At 34.0% G+C, this 23,101-nt stretch overlaps 5 protein-coding genes across 5 annotated transcripts in view; all 5 read right to left on the bottom strand.

Moving 5' to 3' along the window:
- The window catches only part of HELRODRAFT_193939 (hypothetical protein), a 4,011-nt gene extending 2,212 nt beyond the window's left edge, over positions 1-1,799 (bottom strand). Inside the window, exons 1-5 of the mRNA XM_009029908.1 lie at positions 1,695-1,799; positions 1,331-1,495; positions 951-1,015; positions 621-814; positions 105-504 (exon numbers count right to left, since the gene is read on the bottom strand). Of these exons, the coding sequence (XP_009028156.1) occupies positions 105-504; positions 621-814; positions 951-1,015; positions 1,331-1,493 (822 nt within the window). The 5' untranslated portion in view covers positions 1,494-1,495; positions 1,695-1,799. The remainder of the gene's footprint in view (positions 1-104; positions 505-620; positions 815-950; positions 1,016-1,330; positions 1,496-1,694) is intronic.
- A 2,130-nt stretch (positions 1,800-3,929) lies between these two features.
- Positions 3,930-6,855, bottom strand: HELRODRAFT_193938 (hypothetical protein; the record flags this gene model as incomplete). The annotated part of the gene is made up of 8 exons (XM_009029907.1): positions 3,930-4,228; positions 4,537-4,736; positions 5,111-5,285; positions 5,371-5,463; positions 5,575-6,073; positions 6,181-6,410; positions 6,473-6,537; positions 6,666-6,855. 8 exons carry the CDS (start codon positions 6,853-6,855, stop codon positions 4,121-4,123), a joined length of 1,560 nt encoding a protein of 519 aa, XP_009028155.1. The 3' UTR covers positions 3,930-4,120.
- A 543-nt stretch (positions 6,856-7,398) lies between these two features.
- HELRODRAFT_193937 (hypothetical protein) lies at positions 7,399-10,553 on the bottom strand. Its single transcript, XM_009029906.1, has 8 exons — positions 10,354-10,553; positions 10,129-10,218; positions 9,849-10,051; positions 9,324-9,723; positions 9,060-9,152; positions 8,719-8,893; positions 8,089-8,288; positions 7,399-7,730 (listed from the first exon to the last, which is right to left on the bottom strand). Exons 1-8 carry the CDS (start codon positions 10,357-10,359, stop codon positions 7,617-7,619), a joined length of 1,281 nt encoding a protein of 426 aa, XP_009028154.1. The 5' UTR covers positions 10,360-10,553; the 3' UTR covers positions 7,399-7,616.
- A 3,275-nt stretch (positions 10,554-13,828) lies between these two features.
- On the bottom strand, positions 13,829-17,366 carry HELRODRAFT_193936 (hypothetical protein; the record flags this gene model as incomplete). Its single annotated transcript, XM_009029905.1, has 7 exons — positions 13,829-14,096; positions 14,428-14,627; positions 14,832-15,006; positions 15,731-16,184; positions 16,289-16,548; positions 16,774-16,838; positions 17,192-17,366. The coding sequence occupies 7 exons, from the start codon at positions 17,364-17,366 to the stop codon at positions 13,980-13,982; spliced, it is 1,446 nt and encodes a 481-aa protein (XP_009028153.1). The 3' UTR covers positions 13,829-13,979.
- Positions 17,367-19,089: 1,723 nt separating this feature from the next.
- Positions 19,090-22,339, bottom strand: HELRODRAFT_180596 (hypothetical protein; the record flags this gene model as incomplete). The annotated part of the gene is made up of 9 exons (XM_009029904.1): positions 19,090-19,197; positions 19,514-19,713; positions 19,955-20,129; positions 20,257-20,349; positions 20,657-20,825; positions 20,996-21,394; positions 21,636-21,829; positions 21,888-21,952; positions 22,168-22,339. 9 exons carry the CDS (start codon positions 22,337-22,339, stop codon positions 19,090-19,092), a joined length of 1,575 nt encoding a protein of 524 aa, XP_009028152.1.
- Between the last annotated feature and the right edge of the window lie 762 nt (positions 22,340-23,101).

The following is a 23,101-nucleotide window of genomic DNA, read 5'->3' as shown; positions in this document are numbered from 1 at the left end:
TCAACCAAACAACCAACCAAACCAACCCAACAACCAACCAACCATCAAACAACCAACCATCAAACAACCAACCAACAAACCAGCCAACCCAACAACCAACCAACCAACAAAGTGACAGCAGCAGATCCAAACAACGTCAAAATTGACGGAACAACCAACTCATTAGTCAAACTTCCCAAATATTTCTCGGCCCATTTTGCATCATCAGACGATATCATCAACTCAAAAATTGCCCCTTCCATTTCAGGCGGTCCTGATTGAGAAATCACCAATTTCTCCAGATCCTCGCTAACTCCATTTCCATCCAATATTCTGCTGACATCATAATTTTCCAGGGTCGTATCTCCTAACTCCACGAATTTACTGACAGCCTGTGCGATTGCACGAACTCTTTTCGCCGCGAAAAGATGAGACTCCATGTTCATGCCGTAGAAGCCGAGTTGGAGCTCCGGCATCAGTTTCAAACTGTTTTGCAGAGCCATCATTTCAGAGCAAAGACTCGTTCTTTGGATATTATTATTTTAATTTTTAAAAAATATAAACCAAAATAAAATTTATTAAAGTATGTTTTGAAATAAAAGTGTTAAAAAATTATAAGAAAATTTGTCGCCCCTACAAACTTTATTTCAAATTCTTCTTCAAGTTTCGCTTTAAAATGCTGTGCTGTAACACCAGTCATATGCCACGTGGCCTGTTCGTATCCACTTCCTTTTCCGGTCGAAATGACGTCACAGTGGTCTTTCAAAAAATCGATGATTTGAAATATGTCGGACATTTTGAAATATCTGAGACGTAGTAAGCCATGTTCTGAAGGCTGGTGATGACGAAGACGATGATGATGATGGTGGTGGTGATAACGATAACGATGATGATGACGACGATGATGATGACGACAGCATGGCACTTATGATGATGATCACAACCGTAACCAAAAAAAACTGAAAACATACCTTGATTAGCTGGCCTGCTTTGTAATCCTTCTTCGACCTGTAGACGACTTTCGTAACGGAACCACCTTTCATTATGTTATTTATTTATTATATTATAATATTATTAAATTATAATATAATATTTTTTATTACAATTCAAATATTATATATAATATAATAATTAATAAATAAATAATTAAATCTTTCATTTAGGCCGTCCATCCATCAATTCGTCATTCAATTATTTCCAATTAATAATTACGAATCTGCGATCAGCTTATTATTTTTAAATTTCGCAATCCCATTGTTAATATTACATAATAATAATTATTATAATTATTATGACGTCATATTTATTTATTCAAAATATTCCCTCCAGTAGGACGAACAAAATAACGTACCGGCATCGACCACAAAACCGAGTGGAAACTTCATGAAGTCGTGCGAAACTTTCAACACTATCTCCCCATCATCTTCGTAGAATGGTGACGCTACTGTGGCTGCCGCTGGGGTGGCCACTGTCGTGGCTGCTGTTGTTGTGGCAGATGTTGATGGTGACGCCATTTCTGTAAAGAATAATTTGTCGTATAATCATCACATCCATCATCATACATTAGAAATAATCATTCTTACTTTCTCTCTCACCCTCTCTCTCTCTCTCTCTCTCTCTCTCTCTCTCTCTCTCTCTCTCTCTCTCTCTCTCGACTCGACAAAACACACAAACTCACACACACAGAGTTACAAATTGAAAAAATGTACCATTACCTGTATTTTATTTAAATTTATTTCAAAATAAATCAATTTATTAACAAATAACAAAGGGAAATTGCAAGTGAGTTTACACCTTGAGAGTTAACATTGAAAAACTATTCACAAATAAAATACACAAAAGGCCGTATTTGTATTTATATTCATACATGTAATACAATGTAACTATGTGAGAACTATGTATAGAGTTAGTCCTTTGATATATAGCCAAACCTGTTATTCATATGAATGTATATATGTGGAGTGTGTATGTGTGTGCGCGCGCGTGTGTGTACGTGTGTTAACTTGGTTATGTATTGTTATTGTAAAGTAAACGCTTGATTGTTCTCCTTTCAAGATTTAAGAACGTTAACACAATAAATTACAACAATAACACCACCACTAACATTAACAATGACACTAATAACCATAACAACAACAGTAATAACAACAACAACAGTAATAACAACAATAACAATAAGAACCATGACATCAACGCTGATAACCATAATGACATCAAAAATATTAAGGTCTTAACACTTAGATGCAGGGGCAAGTTAGTCGCTCATGTATTTTACATGTTGGAAGTAATATGCCCGATACACAGATGAGTTTTATGACGGAAATTGAAGACGACGATGATGATTATAATGACGGACACAACACAGATTCTCGTTCAAATTAACTTTTAAACTGCCAACCGATACATCTGTTTCGCCATTCTGTTTTCTTCTGCTTCAGTTGGACTTTGCTTTTTTTTTAAATGAAGACTTTTTAAGTTTAAAAATTTTGGCGAGAACAGATCTTAGCGCCAGCGTGAAAATAAACATATGACGCATTGATGACGTCATATATACAAACACGCACATACATACATACACACACACACATATATACATACATACATACATACACACACATACATACAAACATACATACATACACACACATATACACATACATAACCGCGTTTTTTGTTTCTGTCTGAACAAAAAACAAATTATGAAAATGTGTTTTGGATTATCATGTTGAATAATAAGCATTCATTCAAATTTCCTTAAGATGTTGAGAAATTTAAAACTTCAAAGCACGCACACACACACACACACACACACCATACACACACACACACATATATACGCACACACTTAACACATAGACATACACACACATACACACAAATGTTTATATTTAACAAAACTGAATATCTATAATTAACTTTACTACTCGTAAGAATGTACTTCAACTTTGACTACTTTCGAAATTTTGAAAACCCCTCTAAAAGATTATGATGATGATGATGATAATGATTATGATCATCATAATCATCATCATCATCATTATTATCATCTTCATCACTAGCAACATCATCATCATCAACAACCATAAAATCATCATCACCATCAGCAACGTCATCGTCACTATTTATCTCATCATTGTCAGCATCATCATCGTCATTACCCTCATCGTAATCACAATCATCAACTATGACGTCATCATCATTATCGCCATCATCATCATCATCGTCGTCATTATCATCATCATCCCGGCGTTGCTTTGTTCGTAACTATGTTGATGAAAACGAAATTATGTCGATAGATGTTTTGCACGAAAAATTATTATTATTTTATCGTTATTATTATTATAGTTATTATTATTATAGTTATTATTATTATAGTTATTATTATTATAGTTATTATTATTATAGTTATTATTATTATAGTTATTATTATTATAGTTATTATTATTATAGTTATTATTATTATAGTTATTATTATTATAGTTATTATTATTATAGTTATTATTATTATAGTTATTATTATTATAGTTATTATTATTATAGTTATTATTATTATAGTTATTATTATTATAGTTATTATTATTATTTTTGTTGTTGTTATTATTCTTTGCATGTTTTCTGGCAGGCGAACAAGGTCAACAATTACAATAACGACGCGTGTAAATTGCTTTTTTTAAAGTCGGTGATGGCAATAATAATAATAAAAATAATAATAATAGGAATAATAATCGAAATGAAACACGTTCTTAAAGTTAAGTAAAGGTTATACATAAGCGAAATGTGAATTGAAAAAATATAAATGAAATGTAGATTGCCATTGATGTAACAACACTCGTGAGCTCCTTGCTTGACAAAGTACACGCCGAGATGAATGCTATTTGACGGGCGAACAACAACAAAAACAACAACAACAATAGTAAAAATAGTAGTAATGGTATGATGGTTTCAATTATGTTGTTGTTGGCGATGGTGATGTTATATGGGATTGAAAAACACGTTAGCAACAGTTTTTAAATTTCTCTTTCTTAAAAAAAATCCCCCTAATAAACTCAAAAATTGATCCATTTTTCGCAAATATGACTGTAACAATAACAGAAAAAATCCTAATAATAATTAATAATAATAATAATTATTAAGAATAAATTCATTTATTTTCTTCGAGGTTTTTGGTTAATTGAACGTTTGCAGCCCAAACACCGAGAGCCACTAAAAAACCAGGCTGTCGCACGAAAACTGGCTTCACCACTTTCCCCTTCAAACAAAGAAATTGAACAAAGTTATACATTTACTGGAAGAAGTTATACATTTACTGGAAGAAGTTATACATTTACTGGAAGAAGTTATACATTTACTGGAAGAAGTTATACATTTACTGGAAGAAGTTATACATTTACTGGAAGAAGTTATACATTTACTGGAAGAAGTTATACATTTACTGGAAGAAGTTATACATTTTTTTTTTTCTGCAAAATTATATTCAAACTGATATCCCAAATCAATAGAATAATAACCCTAACCCTAACCAACCCTAATTAAACATAAAAATATGACCCTGGATACCGTTTCGAGAGCCAGCCAGAACACATCGGCAAGAAAATTTGTAGTGATCATCTTCCTGGCTACTTCGTACCTCATGAGCGAGCCGCAGAAGTAGGCGTGGCTGGTTTTCTGGATCAGGCAGTTTTGCAGAGCCACTTTACTGATGAATGAGGCCAGCAGATTCAGAATGCCCGCTGCTAAATCTTCTTTTGAGTAGCTACCTATAGGGTTGAATTGATGAAAAAATTATTCTTAAATTAAAAAATTTGGTCTTTAGTAGATACAAAACGGCGCAGCTAAAAAATATAATTTCTGAAGAGGATAACTTGATGACGACAGGAAAAAAACCAAATTCCCATCATTCAAACTCACTCTAGGTCTGTTAATTTTTTATTTTCTTCTCAAATATACACAAAATCGCAGTTAAAAATTTATGTTTTTGCCATGCATTAACACAAAACGCAATTAAAAATCATAGAATTCTACTCAAATTCACACAAAAGGCAATTAAAATTCATAGAATTCTACTCAAATTCACAAAAAATTACAAAAATAATAACAAAAAACACTAAAAAGGTGTTTTCCAACTACAAACCTTTCCCCTTTGCGTTGGAAGATGTGAGTTTTCCGAGCTGAAATGCTGGATAGTCATCTGGAAGGATGCTGTAAGTGTCTTGCTCCACATGTTCGTAGTTCCGTAAGTCGGATATCATAGTTGTTACCTTAGTCAGATCTCCTTTCGCAGCCATGTCCATGAAGTTTTCAAAGTCCTTGGTGTTTTTTTATATATGCCGTCGTTCATTCATTCATTTATTCATTCAATCACCACCTTTCATTCATTCATCAGTCAATCACCTGCTCTTTTAAAACTTCTTCCATCAGGCCAAACAATGTTTTGCCGGCAGCTGAAGAGTAATCCACAATTTTGATCTCGTACCTTTCATTCACCTGTTCAATTCGGGATTCAATATTTTATATTTGGTCAAACGCACGCACACACACATATATACACACGCACACACACACACACACACGTACACACACACGCACGCAACCAACCAAGAAGGTGACTTGAGCCGATCCGAATAGCATCATAACCGACGGAGTGACAATACTATCCGATGATTGCCTCAAATATTTATCCGCCCATTCCCGATCGTTTGATGACGTCATTAACTCAAACAGCGGACTTCCTGTATTTATATTATTATATGGCGACGAAACGTGGAAACCTTCAAAGCTCTTCTCCATTTTAATCACGTCACCGTCAGCTGTAGCCGTGGCTGTGGTAGCAGCAGTAGTGGCAGCATCAGCTGCAGCAGTAGCAGCAGTAGTAGTAGCGGCAACAGAAGTATCGACAGTAGCTAGAATATTTGATTTTTTAGAATCTTCTTCTCCTAAGGGTGTTGGCAGCTTCAAGAAAGCTCTGGCAGTCGTTCGAATGTGTGTGGCTGCGAAAGTGAAGGCCTCAAGGTCAAGGTCGTAGAAGCCTAACTTGAGGTAAGGAGTCAGTTTTGTCGACTCCTGCACCGCTACCATCTCCGAATATATCTTTGTCCTGTGTATGTGTGCGCGTGTGCGTGCGTGCGTGGGTGGGAATGAAGGAATGGATATGGATAGATGAATATTAGTAATAAATAAATTGAGAATTTTCAAAATTCTAACTTAATCGAAAAACTATTTTCCAGTTTAGCCTTGAAATGTTGGGTAGTAACTCCAGTTATGAACCACGTGTTTACCTCTTCACTTTCTGATTCCTTTCTATTTTCCCCTCCGGTCTTACTTCCACTTCCGGTTTTTGATATGACGTCACAGTTTTGTTTTAGGAAGTCGATAATCTGGTAGACGTCATCCATTTTGAAATATCTTAAGCGTAGAAGGCCGAACTCTGAAGGCTGGTGAAGATGATGACGACGACGACGACGATGATGACAGAAATATTTAAAAATACCCTAACCTTTAAAAGTTTTCCATTGTGATAATCCTTCTTGGACCTGTAAACAATCTTCGACAGAGAACCGCCTATCGTTATATGTCGGAATATAAATATCTTCAAAGTTAACTTTAATCATAATTTTGACATTTTTTAATATTTAATCAAAAAATTTAATAAATTTTCATTTAAATGAATGAAAACTCCCACAATGTACCTGCATCTACAACGAACCCAAGCGGAAAGACCATGAACTCGTGAGGGACCTTTAACACTATTTCCCCACCATCCTCGCAAAATGAAGACGACGATGATGAAGACGACGATGATGAAGATAACGATGACGATGATGATGAAGATAACGATGATGATGATGACGACGATGTAGATTGTGCTAATGATGCCATATCAGGTCGGTGAATACCGCTTCAACTGCACTTAATTAATGTAGGTAAGCCTAATTATGGCTTAGCTTCCTAAATCTTATTAATTCACAAGTTTTTTCGTCAGAATTGAACTATAGTATTCAAACTTAATTGAAAATTCAAACGGAAATTAAATTCTTAGACTCAACCTATATATATATATATTTTTATATATATATAAAATAAGAAGAAAAACAATAATAATAATAAAAGAAGAAGAACAACAACAATAATAATAATAATCACAGTTCTGTTTTGTAACATTTTACTGAGCGATTATTTATTTAAGAAAAATAGTGACATGAATGGACCTGGTCGGTTTAAAGGTTTTGGTTATGGCTAGTAGTAGTAGTAGTAGTAGTATTAGTAGTAGTAGTAGTAGTAGTAGTAGTAGTAGTAGTTGTTGTTGTTGTTGTTGTAGTAGCAGTAGTAGTAGTCATTGTATTATGTTTCATATTTATTGATTACTGTTTGCAAAACATGACATGACATTCATTTTTAAAAAATTTTATTTTCCATTAACATATGAATGAACGAATGAATGAATGATTGAATGAAATAAATAAATGACTGATTGATCGATTGAATGAATGAATAATAAATGAATGAATTTAATTACCAAACTCCTGAAAATCGGCACTTATAAAAATCTTCAAAATTTATTTAAAGTCCTTTTCAGAATTTCTTCATAGATGACGTCATCATCATTATCAACATCATCCTCATTATTATTATTATTATTATTATGTTTTTTTATTTTTTTTATTTTTGTTATTCAGTCCCACGTTCGCAAACCAAAGGCCAAGTGCCTTCAGAAATCCTGACTGACGGACGAATAGAGGCTTTATGAAATACCCCTTTAAACCAAAAAAATTATTCTTATTATTAATTATAGTTATTACTTATTATTATTAATATTATTAATTATAGTTATTATTTATTATTATAATTAATTATTATTGTTTTATATTTATACATTGGCAGTTTCTTTGTCAATGAAGAGGCATTTATTCACTTGAATATTTGAAAAATTCCTCAAATATTTTTTCATGGATAGATTAATGGATAGATAAATGAATGAATGACTGACTGAATGAATGAATGAACAAACAAACGAACGAACGAACGAACGAATGAATGAATGAACAAATGAACGAACAATTAATGAATAAACAAACAACATATCAAAAGTTCTCGCAAAAAATGATCACAGACCTTTTCCAAACCAAGCCAAAAGGCCTGTCCGAGAAAATTGGATGTGATCATTTTTCTAACGAGTTCATAGCTGATGAAGTGGCCGGCGAAGTACACGCGGTGCAGCTCGCGGATCTTGCATTGGTTGTAGGCACACTTACTGATCATCATCGTCACAACGTTTAAGATCCCCGCTGCCAGATCCTCCTTCGAATAAATCCCTGCCATTGTATTTGTGCTATTTACGGCTACTAAACAATGATAATTATCATAATTTATGTTATTTATGGCTATCATATCATGGTAATTATCATAATTTATGTTATTTACGGCTATCATATTATGATAATTATCATAATTTATGCTATTTAGGGTTAATATCTCATAATAATTATCATAAATTATGCCGTTAGTGGTTTTGTTTTCAACATTTTGTTATTGAATTGTAATTAGCGCCATTGAAAACGCTTGCGTCACATAAAGCACAGCGCCTCTGGTAGGCTGGGATCTGTTTGCAGTTGAACACGGCCCCAACGACAGCAGAACCAGGCGTCTTAACTATTACACCACATCGAATTAATAAAACACCAACAAAAATAATTGAGTAGGCGTGTTACATTACAAGGAACATGAGAAAGATTTCATTCAGACCTTTCCCTTTAGCATTGGCGGAGGTCAGTTTTCCGAGTTCGAAGACAGGGTACTCATCTGGGAACAAAGTGTACCAGTCATGTTCAGTGTGTTCGTAATTCCTCAGGTCTGAGTTCAAAGTCGTCACGTTGTTCAAGTTGCCTCTGGCTGCCATCTTCATGATCTCATCCATACTCTGCGGATGTATTAGTAGCAATTCAATAGGTGAATAGGACGAAAGAACGAACCGAGCGTAATATTATCAAATTTGTTGCGAAATTTTAAAATTTCCCTCCAAAAATTAGCCATTTTTTTTATTTAAACATATTATTCATGTGTAAAATAAGCAGCCAATGAAAAACCTTCTCGCCGGTAACTTCCTCAACTAAACCGTGAAAGGATTTCCCAGCAGCTGAGCACACATCAACCAGCTTCACTTCATAATCATCGGTCACCTCGTACATACAAACATCAGAAACGTGATTTTAGGTGTTAAAACTAAAAATTATTCAATCGTAATAAATTAATATTATGAATATTAAATAAAATAAAATAATTATTTCATTATATTTTAATTATTTCATCAACATGGCTATATTTCAATTCCTCTTCGACCCTCAACCCACCAAATAGGCAACAGCGGCAGAGCCAAACACCATTAGTATGCAGGGGGTCACCAAATGACCGGAAGATGGTTGTAGGTATTTAGCGGCCCATTCTTTAATATCTGTCGACTTCACGAGTTCAAATATAGGCCCATCAAATTTTTTAACAAATCTATAGTTGTCAGTAAGATCGGCCCCGTCTTTAAAAACACCGGGCCTGTCATGCTCCTCAACAAATTCATAATCCTTCAATGTAGTTTCTCCTAGTGTGGGCAACCTAGCAAAAACATCCAGCATGACCTTGACCCTCGTGGCAGCGACCTCGAAGGCTCCGTACTCGAGGTCATAGTAACCTATGTCCAGTTCGGCCATCAGTTTGGCGATCTTCTCAATGGCCATTATTTCTGGGTAGATTTGTAATCTGTTCGGGTTAAGAAAGTTAAAAAGTTTTTTTTAATGAAAGATGGAGGAATGAATGATTGAATGAACGAACGAACGAATAAACGAATAGATGGTGAAATAAACTAAAAACTTTATTCCACTCACCTTATTCCAAAAAATTTTTCCAACTTAAACTTCAAGCGTTGAGCAGTTAGTCCGGTTATACACCCCACAGGTTCAGTTTCCATTTCCGTTTCCGGTCCGCAAGTAGTGAGGGTGACATCAGAGTTTTGTACCAAAAACTCTGCAACTGTATCCAAATCTTTTACACTGAAGTTTTTTAGTCGGAGTATGCCGTAACCTTGGAGCTGATAAATTATGAAACATTATTAAATTATAAATTATATTTAATAAAAATAATAATTGTTATTATAACTATAATAACTTTTATTATGTTTTTTCCGTCATTGCAATCCTGTTTGGATCTGTAGACAACTTTTATTGAAGATTCTCCTAGATGGAGTAGACATTTCAACTTTGTGTATTTGTTTAAGTTAGTTTGTTTGTTCGTTCACTCGTTTATTCATTCATTCACTCACGTTCATTCATTCATTCATTCACTCATTCACTAATTCATTCACTCATTCAGTCATTCATTTTCGGTACTAACCAACATCAACAGCAAAACCAAGTGGAAAATTCAGATATTTTTCTGAAACTTTCAATAGAATTTCATCATTCTCAGTTTTGTTTGAAGATGACGACGACGATGGTGACGTCATAGCAACCAATGTATTAATGCATATACAATCAAATAATCGCGCTTAAACAAAACCGAAACTTATAATGGATATAACTGTGATACAAAAATGATAGCAAAATGATATAATTGGCGATATAAAATGATACAAAATGTAACAGAAAGGATATAACTGAGGATACAAAGGATACAATGGATGTTGTTGTATTTATTACATAGAAAATTCTGCTAAAATGTTTTCATGAGAATAAAACCAGATCATATAAGACGTTTAGCAGGGCTAAAAGTTGTCATAATTAATTTTCATAATAATAATAATAATAATACTAATAATATAAATAATAATAATAATAAATAACAGTCATCATCATAATTTTCAGCATCGTCGTCGTCGTCATCATCATCATGGTTGAGTACTACTATGTTGAGTGATGGAATCAATTTCTACAAAAGTATAAATGTGTGAAGAAGTGAGTGAATAGATGAAAGAATAAATGACTGAACGAACGAACGAACAAACAAATAAATGAGTAAACAAATGAACGAACCCAAAACGAACAAACGGACGAACGAACGAAAGATTAAATTTTCAATTTTTCTTTTTCTAGGTAAAAAATTGTCTATTTAATAACCAGATTAAGATAATTCAAGCACAACAACAGAAATATTAACAATAATAATAATTAATAATAATAATTATTATAATTATATCCATAATTATATCAATTATTATCACATTCATAATTTCTCTTTAAAACTATGGTATAGTAATAGTAGTAGTAGTAGAAGTAGTAGAAGTAGCAGTGGTAGTTGAAGCAGTATTGATGTTGTGGTCGGAAGTAGTTAGTTCTATTGTTATTATTATTGTTGTTATTATTATTATTATTACTATTATTATTACTATTATTATTATTATTATTCTCCTCTAAATTTCCGAACTTTTGCATGCCTGGGACCAAAGTTTTGATGGCTTTCATTGCGTGTTGAATGGCTTGTGAGTCATTCTCGTAAAAGCCGATTGCCAGTTTCGAGAAATTCTCTAGAGTTCTTTGAAGACCGATCCTTTCACTGATTAAGATAGTCCTGTGGAAAAGAGTAAAAGTAAGAGAGAAAGAGAGAGAGAGGGAAAGAGAGAAAGAAAGAGAGAGAGAGAGAGAGAGAACAAATTGCAGAGAATGAAGAAGAAAGTGTGTGCGTGTGTTCGTTTGTCTGTGTATTACAGAAGGAAGAAGAAATGAAAGAAAGAGTATGTGTGTGCGCGTATCTGTGTGTGCTTGCTAAAGAGAGAGAGAGAGAGAGAGAGAGAGAGAGAGAGAGAGAAAGTTTAGTGAGTGAGAGAGAGAGAAAGAATAAATGAGACTAAATCCTAAAATACTCAAAAATCTTATGAAATTTTACGAAGCCTGCCAAGAAGGTGAAAAACTGAAAAACTAAAGAAATATTGAAATCTAGACTCGCTTTTACGTGCTGCGTCGTCATGCCAGTCATGTACCACCTAATCTCCCCCACACTGCTGCTACCTGATTGGCTCTCGGGGGCCGTGACATCACTCGTCTGCTTCATGACGTCACAGTTTTGTTTTAGAAAGTTGTTAATTTTGTCGAGGTCCACCGTGTTGAAGTATCTGAGTCTTAAGAGGCCGTAAGCTGATGGCTGGTCATCGTGATGATGATGTTGTTGTTGTTGTTGTTGATGATGATGTTGTTAATAATGATGATGATGATGATGTTGTTGTTGTTGATGATGATGATAGCATCAATAATAATAATAACGTAATGAGTAAAAGTAAATTTAAATTAAGAAGAAAATAGAATCCACCACGAGTATCTTCCCATCCCTATAATCCCTCTTCGACCTGTACAAAACTTTTGTCACAGAACCGCCTAGGCAAGGCAAGTGATTTGTTTCAATTAATTAAGTATAATACCAATACGCATTTATAATTAATGTTATAATTATTATAAGTAATTGTCCAATGTAATTACTATAAGCAATCGTCGTCTCAAGGGTTAATGTTTCGTCTAAACATTGCTAAACATTCTTAATATTAAAGAATGATTCAGAGGAAAAGAGAGAAAGAGAGAGAGAGAGAGAAAGAGAGAGGTGTTTGAAATGAAAGCGAAATAGAAAGAGAGACCAAAAATAGGGAAAAACCAAAAATTTTAAAATAGTCCAAATCTGAATCAATAACGAAACCGAGAGGATATTCCATGAACTCGTGTGGAATCATTATCATCTCATCATCTTCGTACTCATGATGATGATGATGATGACAGGATGATGATGATGATGATGATGTTGGTGGTGGTGATGATGATGATGTTGATGATGGTGTTGTTGTCATTTTTTCTCTACATTCTTTTATTCGCTACAATCTGGTTTTAATAAAAATTAATTTAACAAATTCAGCTATAAAAACAAAAAACACACACACACACACACACACACACACATAGCAAAACCGTTAACCTGCAGTTTTGCTGTGTTGTGCGTTCGTGTGTTTGCGTGTGCGTGTTTCTATGCGTGCGTGCGTGTATGTGTGTGTGCAATATAATTTTAACATCCTCCGCCATATATGAGATGTAAGTCCCGATTCTAATCTGCTCATCTAATATTTTCAGCAATAATTTAACAACTGAATGACAGAATGAATAAATGAAAGAGTAATAAATAAATGAGTGAATAAATGAATGAATGAATGAATGAATGAATGAATGAATGAATGAATGAATGAATGAATGAATGAATGAATGAATGAATGAATGAATGAATGAATGAATGAATGAATGAATGAATGAATGAATGAATGAATGAATGAATGAATGAATGAATGAATGAATGAATGAATGAATGAATAAATGAATGAATGAATGAATGAATGAATGAATGAATGAATAAATGAACGATTAAATAAATAAACAATCACGATCATAACTAACCTGTCTTGTCAAATTTTATACTGAGTAACAAACATCTCACATTAATTACATAATGCATATTGAATTCACTGAGCTGAGCTTCAATCAATACACATACGGGCATTCATATTTGTGTTAGTGTGTATGTTTGTTTGTTTGTATGTACGTATTGTATGCATGTATGTATGTCTATTTGAACTTTTGTATGTATATTTGTATGTATGTATGTATGTATGTATTTATGTATGTGCGTGTGTGTTTAGTTGATATCATGAAACCAGTTACAAACACTCGAGTTTATGATTTTTAACAAATGACTTTGGACACACACATACACACACACACACACACACACACACACACGCACGCATACACATTTTGGTACGTACATAATCACACACACACGCACACACACACACACATTTCTGTATCTCTGTATGCATGCTTGTTTAAGTGAAAACAGTTGGAAGACATCAGTCCACTTTGTAAGTTTTAATTGCCCGTGATTTTTTTTCTCACACAAAATATAAATATCATTTAAACTTCTATTTAATTGTTTATTAATTCATAAAATTATTGATTGTTTATATTTATATAGCGCTTTATTGAGAAAAATTATCATTCCGGCGATTTTTCCTTCAATCTTTTATTCAGCTCAACATTTGCCAGCCAGATACCAAGACCAACCAGAAAGCCTGGATGTCTGATGAAGTCCATTTTGATTAGTGGACCCCCCTGGAGAGGTGATGATGACGATGATGACGGTGATGACGATGATGTTGAAGATGACAATAATAATAATAATAATAATAATAATAATAATAATAATAATAATAATAATAATAATAATAATAATAATAATAATGGGAACATTTTTTATTTTTCACCATAAAAAACATACAATGATAAAAATAAGTGCTAAAATTAAATATATACAACGTCAATAAAACTTTAAATTGCTAAAAAAACAGTAAGTTACGTAAAAACGACTATCTTGTTTTAGTTGTACAGCAATAACCGATAATAATAACAATAATAATAATAATAACAACGAAAGAACAACAACCTCGGTTATATTCAGATACAAAGCTTCAGTGACGAAGTCTTCTTCGATGAGCCTTCTAGCCAAGGCATACTTGGCGAGCGAGCCACACATGTAGACGTTTGAGATCTTGTGGACCCTGCAGTTGAGTAGGACCAGCTTGCTGACTGTTTTGGCTTGGAAACTTAATAACCCCGCGGCCAAATCCTCTTTTGAATATTTAGCTGTGTGTGTGTGTGTGAGTCTCTCTTTGTGTGTGTGTGTGTGTGTGTCTGTGTGTGTGTAGCAGTAGCAGCAGTAGTAGTAATAATAATAGTAGTAGTAGTAGTAGTAGTAGTAACAACAGCAGCAGCAGCAGCAGCAGCAGCAGTAGTAGTAGTAGTATATTCGTACGGACGTATTCTGCCTATTTTTGAAATTTATAAAACCTCTTTCTTGGAAACCCGATGAGGAAAGTTTCCCCAATTGAAAGGCCGGGACGTTGTCCGGAATGGCATTGTAGGAATCGTCATCGTGGTGGTTTTTGTGACGTAGATCTGACGTCATCGTCGTCACATTTTCGGCCCTGCCCTTTTCGGCCATTTTCATAAATTCGTCAAAATCCTGTGTATATTGTTGGGGCTAATTTTATTTCGACTTCTCCGATGAATAATTTTAGATACAATCACTCAATCAGTCGGTCTATCATTAATAAATTGAGTTACAAATTAATCAACCAATCAATCAGTCACAAACTCAACCAATCAATCAACCAATCGATCAATTAATCATCTATTCACATATACAATCAATCAGTCAGTCAATCAACCAACCAATCAGTCAATCAATCAATCAATCAACTAACCAATCAGTCAATCAATCAACCAACCAACCCATCAGTCAATCGATCAATCAATCAATCAATCAATCAATCAACCAATCAATCAACCAACCGATCAGTCAATCAATCAATCAACCAACCAATCATTCAATCAGTCACCCACCTACCCACCCACCCACCAACCAATCACCTGTTCTCCCAACATCTCTTCAACCAGACCACACAAAGTCTTCCCAGCTGCTCCTGTAAAATCAACCGTCCTTATCTTTCTCTCTTCGTCAAACTTTTAAAAATTATTATGGTAACTTTTAAAAAAATTAACTCCAAAGTAATAAATACAGTAACGAAATCATGTTATCAATTTACAAGCAGCAACAGCAGAAGAAGTAGCTGCAGCAGCAGCAGTAGTAGTAGTAGCAGTAGTAGCAACACGAACTACCATTAATAAATGTTTCTAATCTAACTGCCCAACTCGCTAAATTTCTAGAAAAACTACATCAACCTAACCAAGAAAGTAACAGACGCCGAGCCAAATAGGACAACGATGCATGGAGTCACAAAGTCCAGGTTTGAATGCAAGGTGAGGAGGTTCTCAACGATCCATCCATTCACGTCATCTGTCGTCAGTAGTCCCACAGCTGGTAGTGGTGAATCTCTGCTGTCGGTATTTCCATCTTCATTCATTTCTTCATCTTCTTTCGCTCCGCGATCGTTATCATAATTCACATTTAAATCATTTTTAACATCATCATTGTCACCGCCAAAGATATTATTATTATTGCTTTTATTATTATTATTTTCTTCTATTTCGGTAAATTTCCTCATGGCTGGGACGATGGTCCTAATAGAATTAACGGCGCTATGGATGGCGGCCATGTTTTTTTCAAAATGGCCGACATTTAGGGCGGGAAAATTTTTCAAAGTTTTTTGAAGACCCATCATCTCACTGTATAAGATTAACCTGTGTAATTGTGTGTGCGTGTGCGTGTGTGCGTGCGTGTGTGTGTGTGTGTGTGTGTTTGATAATAATAACAATAATGATAAACTGAAAATGAAGTGACGAACGAAATTCCAAAATCGCGTTCTAGACTGGCTTTAAAGTGCTGTGTGGTCACACCCGTCATGTACCACGTGACTTTGTCGCTGCTACAACTACTACCATTATTGCTACTACTACTACTACTATTGTTGTCACGTGATGTGCTGTTGTTTATGTTTTGATCACGTGCCGCTCTGACGTCACAGTTTTCTTTCAGGAAGTCGTTGATTAGTTTGACGTCGACTGTGTTGAAATACCTCAAGCGGAGCAGTCCGTGGTCAGACGGCTGATGGTGGTAGTAAAGATGATGACGATGATGATGACGATGATGATGATGATGGCGATGACGATGATGATGATGACGATGATGATGGTGACGATGATGATGGTGACGATGAATTGTTAGTATTATTACTACTGCTAATACTACTACTACTGCTACTACTACAACTACTACTACTAACATTATTGTTATTATAATTATTATAGTAAGAAGGAAGAGTTTGTGGACCTTAATGAGTCTCCCGGCACTGTAATCCAACTTTGATCTATAAAGAACTTTAGTTACTGAACCACCTTTTTAAAAAGTCATTTTAAAAAAACTGTCATTAAAACCGTTTCCATAGTTAAAGTTAATTATTATAATTAATATAATTAATATATAATTAATATATAATTAATATAATTAATATTAATAACGACACTACTACTAATTATTATTCATTATCAAATAAATTCATAATTTCTTGAAAATCGCCTAGGAACTATGTTTTCTTAGTAACTGTCCGATTGTGTGGAGTGAAAATATATTGGAAAAGCGAGGATTAAAAGAACGACAAAAAGAGAGAGAGAGAAAGAGAGGGAGAAAGAGAAAAAGAGAGAGAAAGAGAAAAAGAGAGAGAAAGAGATATATAACAAAATCTAAAAACCTGCGTCTACGACGAAACCCAGCGGAAAATCCATGAGCTCATGGGGCAGTTTCAAAATTTCCTCCTCCTCAGAAAAATGAGATGACGATGACGTCATCGATGACGATGATGACGTAGTAGTTGTTGATGAGGGGGATGATGATGATGATGTTGGTAGTGATGATAATGATGCCATTGCTGCCGCGTTTTCTGCCTCTGCTGCTGCTGCTGATGATGACGTCAAATTTTATAAAATGAATGTTTCACGGAAACAAACGAATTTCTATTCGCTATTCTTCTTCAAATAGTCTTAATCTAACGATAAATGAATAATTGAATAAATAAATAATAATAATAATGATAATAATAATAAAAGAATAGAAACATTAAAACAACATCAGCAATAATAATGAATATAATTGGGAGTCATCATTTAAAAATATTCTTCCTCTCAGATTAGTTCCACGCCAAAAATAACCTTCCAAGCAATATCAGACGAGAATCGTCCTTAAATTTCTGAACAACTTTTATATACATGTATTTATATATATTCTTGTCACATTCTTGTCACAATCATGGCATGATTATCATCATCACCGTCATCATCATCATATCATCATCTTAATATATCATGATATACCTTAATATATCATGATATACCGTAATATATCATATTAATATGTTAATACATTGCACCAAGAAAACATAGTTCTTAGGCGATTTTCAAGAAATTATGAATTTATTTGATAATGAATAATAATTAGCGGTAGTGTTGTTATTAATATTAATTATATTAATTAAATATAATAAAGAGAAAAAAAGAACGAATGAGAGAGAGGCACAGACAGACACTCACACATACACTGACGATTTTTTTTCACTGTCACTAATTTTTTGTTCCAATTTGTCTGAAGGGTTAGAAATATATTTTTTTTATCAAATTCCAAGAGTCGAAATTCAACATTCAATTATAAAAACTGAATTAATAATTAATAATAATAATAAAATAATAATAATAATATAATAATAATTAATAATTTGCAGTTGTTGGTGACAATTATTGTGGATAGTTTCGAATAGTCGAATGAGGCATGGTTTTTAAACATGGGTGTGTCGGTCAAAAGGCAACGAAAACAATGAACATTTTAGATTATTCTACTAGAATGTTCTCGAATGTTCTAGAATGTTCTGGAATGTTCTAGAAGGTTCTGGAAGATATTTTGTATTTTAACTTTTGCCCTTCAAAGCAGATTAAACAGACATAACACTGGCCAAAAATTAATTTCATGATATAGAAAGCAAAAGTTATCGTTAAGAATGCTAAATTAAATTTGAAATCTGGGTTATATTAATGAATTTTGAGTTCTCCGATCTATATAAAAAATGTATATAAATGACACACACACACGCACGCAAACACAGGTACACACAAACTAACTCACATACACAATCACGTACACACAGTACACACACACACACACACGCACGCACACACACATTTATCTAGCAGCTTCCGATCAATCAATCAATCAATCTATCAGTCAATCAATTTGTTTTTAAAGCGCTAGTTTACGATGGAAATATTTATCAAACAAATAATTTATATCATGATATATATATATATATATATATATATATATATATATATATATATATATATATGTATATATATATAAATAAATGTATCATGATATACCGTAATATATCATGATTGTCAGTACATTGCACACGTGTTTCATAATTTTCATTGAAATGAAATTTTTAAAAGGTTTTTTACAATAAATATGCTTTTATCAACATTATGTAAACAACATATGCAAGGAATATACGCAATTTATTAGCGTTCCATAATGTAAATGTCTTTGTTACTTAGATAAATAAGAGGATATTTTCAATAAATTAATCATCTTGGTATAATTTTATTGTCTTTGTTTCGACTCATCGTACAAATCCAAATTGGTCAGCCATAGTCCCAATCCAACTAGAAATCCGGGGTGTTGTATGAAGTGCAGCCTGGTTATGCGACCCTGGAGATAGTGATAATTAGAGAGGATGTCAGGATGTTGAGGGAGTAAGAGAAAGAGAGAGAGAGAGAGAGAGAGAGAGAGAGAGAGAGAGAGAGAGAGAGAGAGAACTTGATGATAATGATGTAGCGGTTGGCACGATGATGATATGATGATGACGACGGTGATGATGATAATCATATCATGATTGTGGCAAGAATTTTATAAATTTTGAAAAATTAGTATTGCCATTCATTTTTCCATCTTTCATTTCTTCTCTCTCTCCCACTCTCTCTCTCTCTCCCTCTTTTACATTTTCTTTTTTACACATTCAACTCACTTTTATAAGACAATTAGTAAATGAATCTAGGAAGAAACTCGTCTCAACCATCTTCCTAGCCAGCTGGTACCTAAGGGGTGAACCACAGATGTACACATCTTCAACGTTGAGGGCCCTACTATTCAGGTAGGCAAACTTGCCGATCATTTTGCACTGGTAGCTAAGAAGGCCCGCCGCCAAATCGTTCCTGCTGTATTTGCCTGTTTGTTTTGTAGAGATAGGTAGATTCAAAGAGAAGGGGAAAGAGAGAATGAAAAGAGAGAGAGAGAGAGTAAAAAAGATAGAGGAAAATAGTTTTAAATTGAAGTCTTTAAAATCAAATTATCATTTAAAATTAAACATTTAAGGATGTTTTATTCAATTCAAAAAGAGCACTAAACACACATAAGTCGTCGTTAAAGAAATTTTAAAATATAATTTTCGGCCCGCGGCACAACACACCCTTGCCGTTGGCAGTCCCTGATGACAGTTTCCCAAGGTCAAAGACGTGCAGGTTGTCCGGGAAGGCCGCGTACCAGTCTTCATCCTTGTGATCCTCACATCTCAAATCTCCCGCCATTGTATTCACCCTCTCAGCATCGCCATCCTCTGCCATCTTCATAAATTTGTCGAAATCCTCCAAGGTAATAAGTATAATAATTATAATTATTAACAATTATTTATAATTATTTATAATTATTAATAATTATTTATTATCTTTATTATAAGGAGGAGTAGTTGACTGACAAGTTGGTCTAATGAACCTTTTCACCGAGGAGTTCTTCAGCCAATCCACAGAGGGTCTTCCCTGACATGGGCATGTGGCCGACCGTTCGCATCTTCAACTTCTCATCCAACTAGTGAGAAAAATTTTTAAAAATATGAATAATTATTTTTTTATTTATAACAACAACAACAATAATAATAAGGATAATATTAGTAATAATAATAATTACAAATAAATAATTATAGTTATAAATAAATAATTATAGTTATAACAAACGGACACCAGTTGTGAATAAGCGTAAGTCCAGGAATCATACACACTGATTTCAATAGACTGGAATCTTTTTGCATTCAAACACGGTCAGTGCAGCGCCAGTGTCAGGCACCTTAACTATCTCGCCATCACTAAATTATTGATTTTTAACCATCTGGTCTTACCATCAAAAATTTAGCAGACGATCCGAACAGAAGAATGAGAGAGGGTGTTGCTAATCTACGGTCGGTTGGTTTCAAGTACTTATCCGCCCATCCCTGGAGGTCGCTTTCGGTTATTAGTTGGACCACCGGACAAACATTTCCGTCTGAAGTTGGCTGGTCATTTTGGCCGCTGAAAAATAAAACAAAATTTTTTACAGCTTTCTTTTAATTAAGTCTAAAACATTACACACATATTACTATGTAGGGGTATGAGGCTCTGCTTGCATTCGAACCAGGCCAATTCAATGCGGGATCACAGGCATCTTCAACAATCACACTAAAAATCTAGCCACCACTGACTTATCAACAGTTTCTCGTTTAGTTGTACCTTCCCCATCTTCATCCCCATCCGGTCCACTAGCTATTGCCCTTGGTTCTTCATCAACATTTTCATCCTCACCCTCCTTTTTGCCATCACCCTTTCTACCACAAGTACCACCATTTTCACTATTATTTTTACCACCACTATCAGCAGCAGCAGAAGCAGCAGCAGCAGCTTTACCAGCTTCATTATCTTTGGCCCAACTAAAAGCGTTTTCGCCGGTGGCCTCCCATTGTTTGATGGCCACAAACAGCATCTTAATGTATTCTCTCACGTATTCAACAGCGCTTAGCTGGCAATCGTACGTCCCTAAGTTAAGGGTGTCCAGGTCGGATAGGGCTCGTTTCAGGGCCGCAGTTTCAGAGAAGAGATAGCATCTGAGGTTTGTTTTTTTTTTGAAAAATATGGTGGTGGGGATTGTTTATCGATATTATTTTCATCTACGTGTTGTGTCATGTTGTATTATCATTATTTACTACTACTACTACCACTACTACTACCACTACTACTATTACTACTACTATAACTACTACTACTACTACTACTACTACTACTACTACTGTTACTTTTGAGGGTTTTTATGAATGGTTGGTTAAGAAAGCATTCAACCTTACTTACTTGATCTCAAAATTTTCTTCTAAATCCTTCTTTATGTACTGCGTCGTCAACCCTGTCATGTACCACGTGACTCTATCGCATTCACTTCCGTTTCCGGTAGAAATGACGTCACAATTGTTTTTCAGGAAGTCGATTATTTTCTCCACGTCCTCCATGTTAAAATATCTGAGATGCAGTAGGCCACTATCTGAAGGCTGGTCATGATGTTGATGGCGATGATGATGATGATGATGGCGATGATAATGATGTCACCTTTAATAATTTTCCATCTTTATAATCTTCTAATGATCTGTACAAAACTTTGACAGCCGAACAGCCTGGTGAATAATATATTTCACTCATTCATTCACTAATTAATTAATTAATTTAATTCATTCATTCATTCATTCGTTTGTTTCGTTAGTCAGTCAGTCAATCGTTCACTCATTCATTCATTCACTAACTCATTCATTCATAATAGTAAAAACAATCGTGTAATGATATATCAAATTTCCAATAGTCTAAAAATAATTTTCCTGGTTTTCCCAAAAACCTGCATCGATAACGAAACCAAGCGGAAATCCCATAATCTCGTGCGGAACTTTAATAACCTCATCGCCATCGTCATCATTTCTCTGTGGTAATGATGATAGCAATGATGGCGATGAAGAAGATGATGCTGATGACGAAGAAAATGATGATGACTCAGTTAACAAAGATTCCATACTTCTCTATAGTTTACCCTGTGGGTATATATTAAGTTACCTTAATTTTGGGTCTAGATTTACTGTTAATAATTTATAAAAATGAAAAAAATTAATTAATTTCTACATGAAAACCTCTTTAGAGTACACAGTAGTCGGTTAAATAAGACATTTTTAATAAAAACCCTTGTAAATATATATATATGTGAAGAGAGAGAGAGAGAGAGAGAGAGAGAGAGAGAGAGACCAAGAGAGAGAAAGAGAGAACGATGATTATGAACAGATTGATGAGAGTCCATCATTATAAACGATGAAACAGACTGAAAATGAGATCAGAATTAGAGAAAGAATGTGTTTCCTATGTATGACATGATACTGATGACGATGATGATGACAACGATGATGATGATGATGATGGTGGTGGTTATTTATCTGATGATGGTGATGATAATGATGAAGTTGTTGTAAATAGCAGAACTTTTTTTTTTACGTCTGGCCATCTGCATAGCAAGGTCTAATATTTTTCAATTGTAACTAAATGAACTTTAAATTTACTTTAATTTTTAATTAAACTTCAAATCATACGTATTTTGGACAAAAATATTATTTAAAATGCCAAAAATATTAATTAAATCATTCAAATATATATAAATATTAAGTTTATTTATTCATACGAATATGATATAAAATGATTGAAAAATAAAATTAGGCAGTACCATAGACATATATGGACAAAGCCAAAATTAAATTTATGCCTGCATAAAATTATCATTACTATGTTAC

The sequence above is a fragment of the Helobdella robusta genome (genome assembly GCF_000326865.2).
Source record: "Helobdella robusta unplaced genomic scaffold HELROscaffold_63, whole genome shotgun sequence".
NCBI classification, from domain to species: Eukaryota; Metazoa; Annelida; class Clitellata; order Rhynchobdellida; family Glossiphoniidae; genus Helobdella; species Helobdella robusta.
The sequence above is the reverse complement of the archived record's forward strand: the minus strand, read 5'-3'. Positions and strand labels throughout refer to the sequence as shown.

Coding starts and splice junctions, on each gene's coding strand:
- HELRODRAFT_193937 (XM_009029906.1), bottom strand. Junction 8,289..8,718: donor CGCCAATGCTAAAGGGAAAG/GTCTGAATGAAA, acceptor ATACAATGGCAG/GGATTTATTCGAAGGAGGAT. Junction 7,731..8,088: donor TTTGGCTTGGTTTGGAAAAG/GTCTGTGATCAT, acceptor TTTGGTTTAAAG/GGGTATTTCATAAAGCCTCT.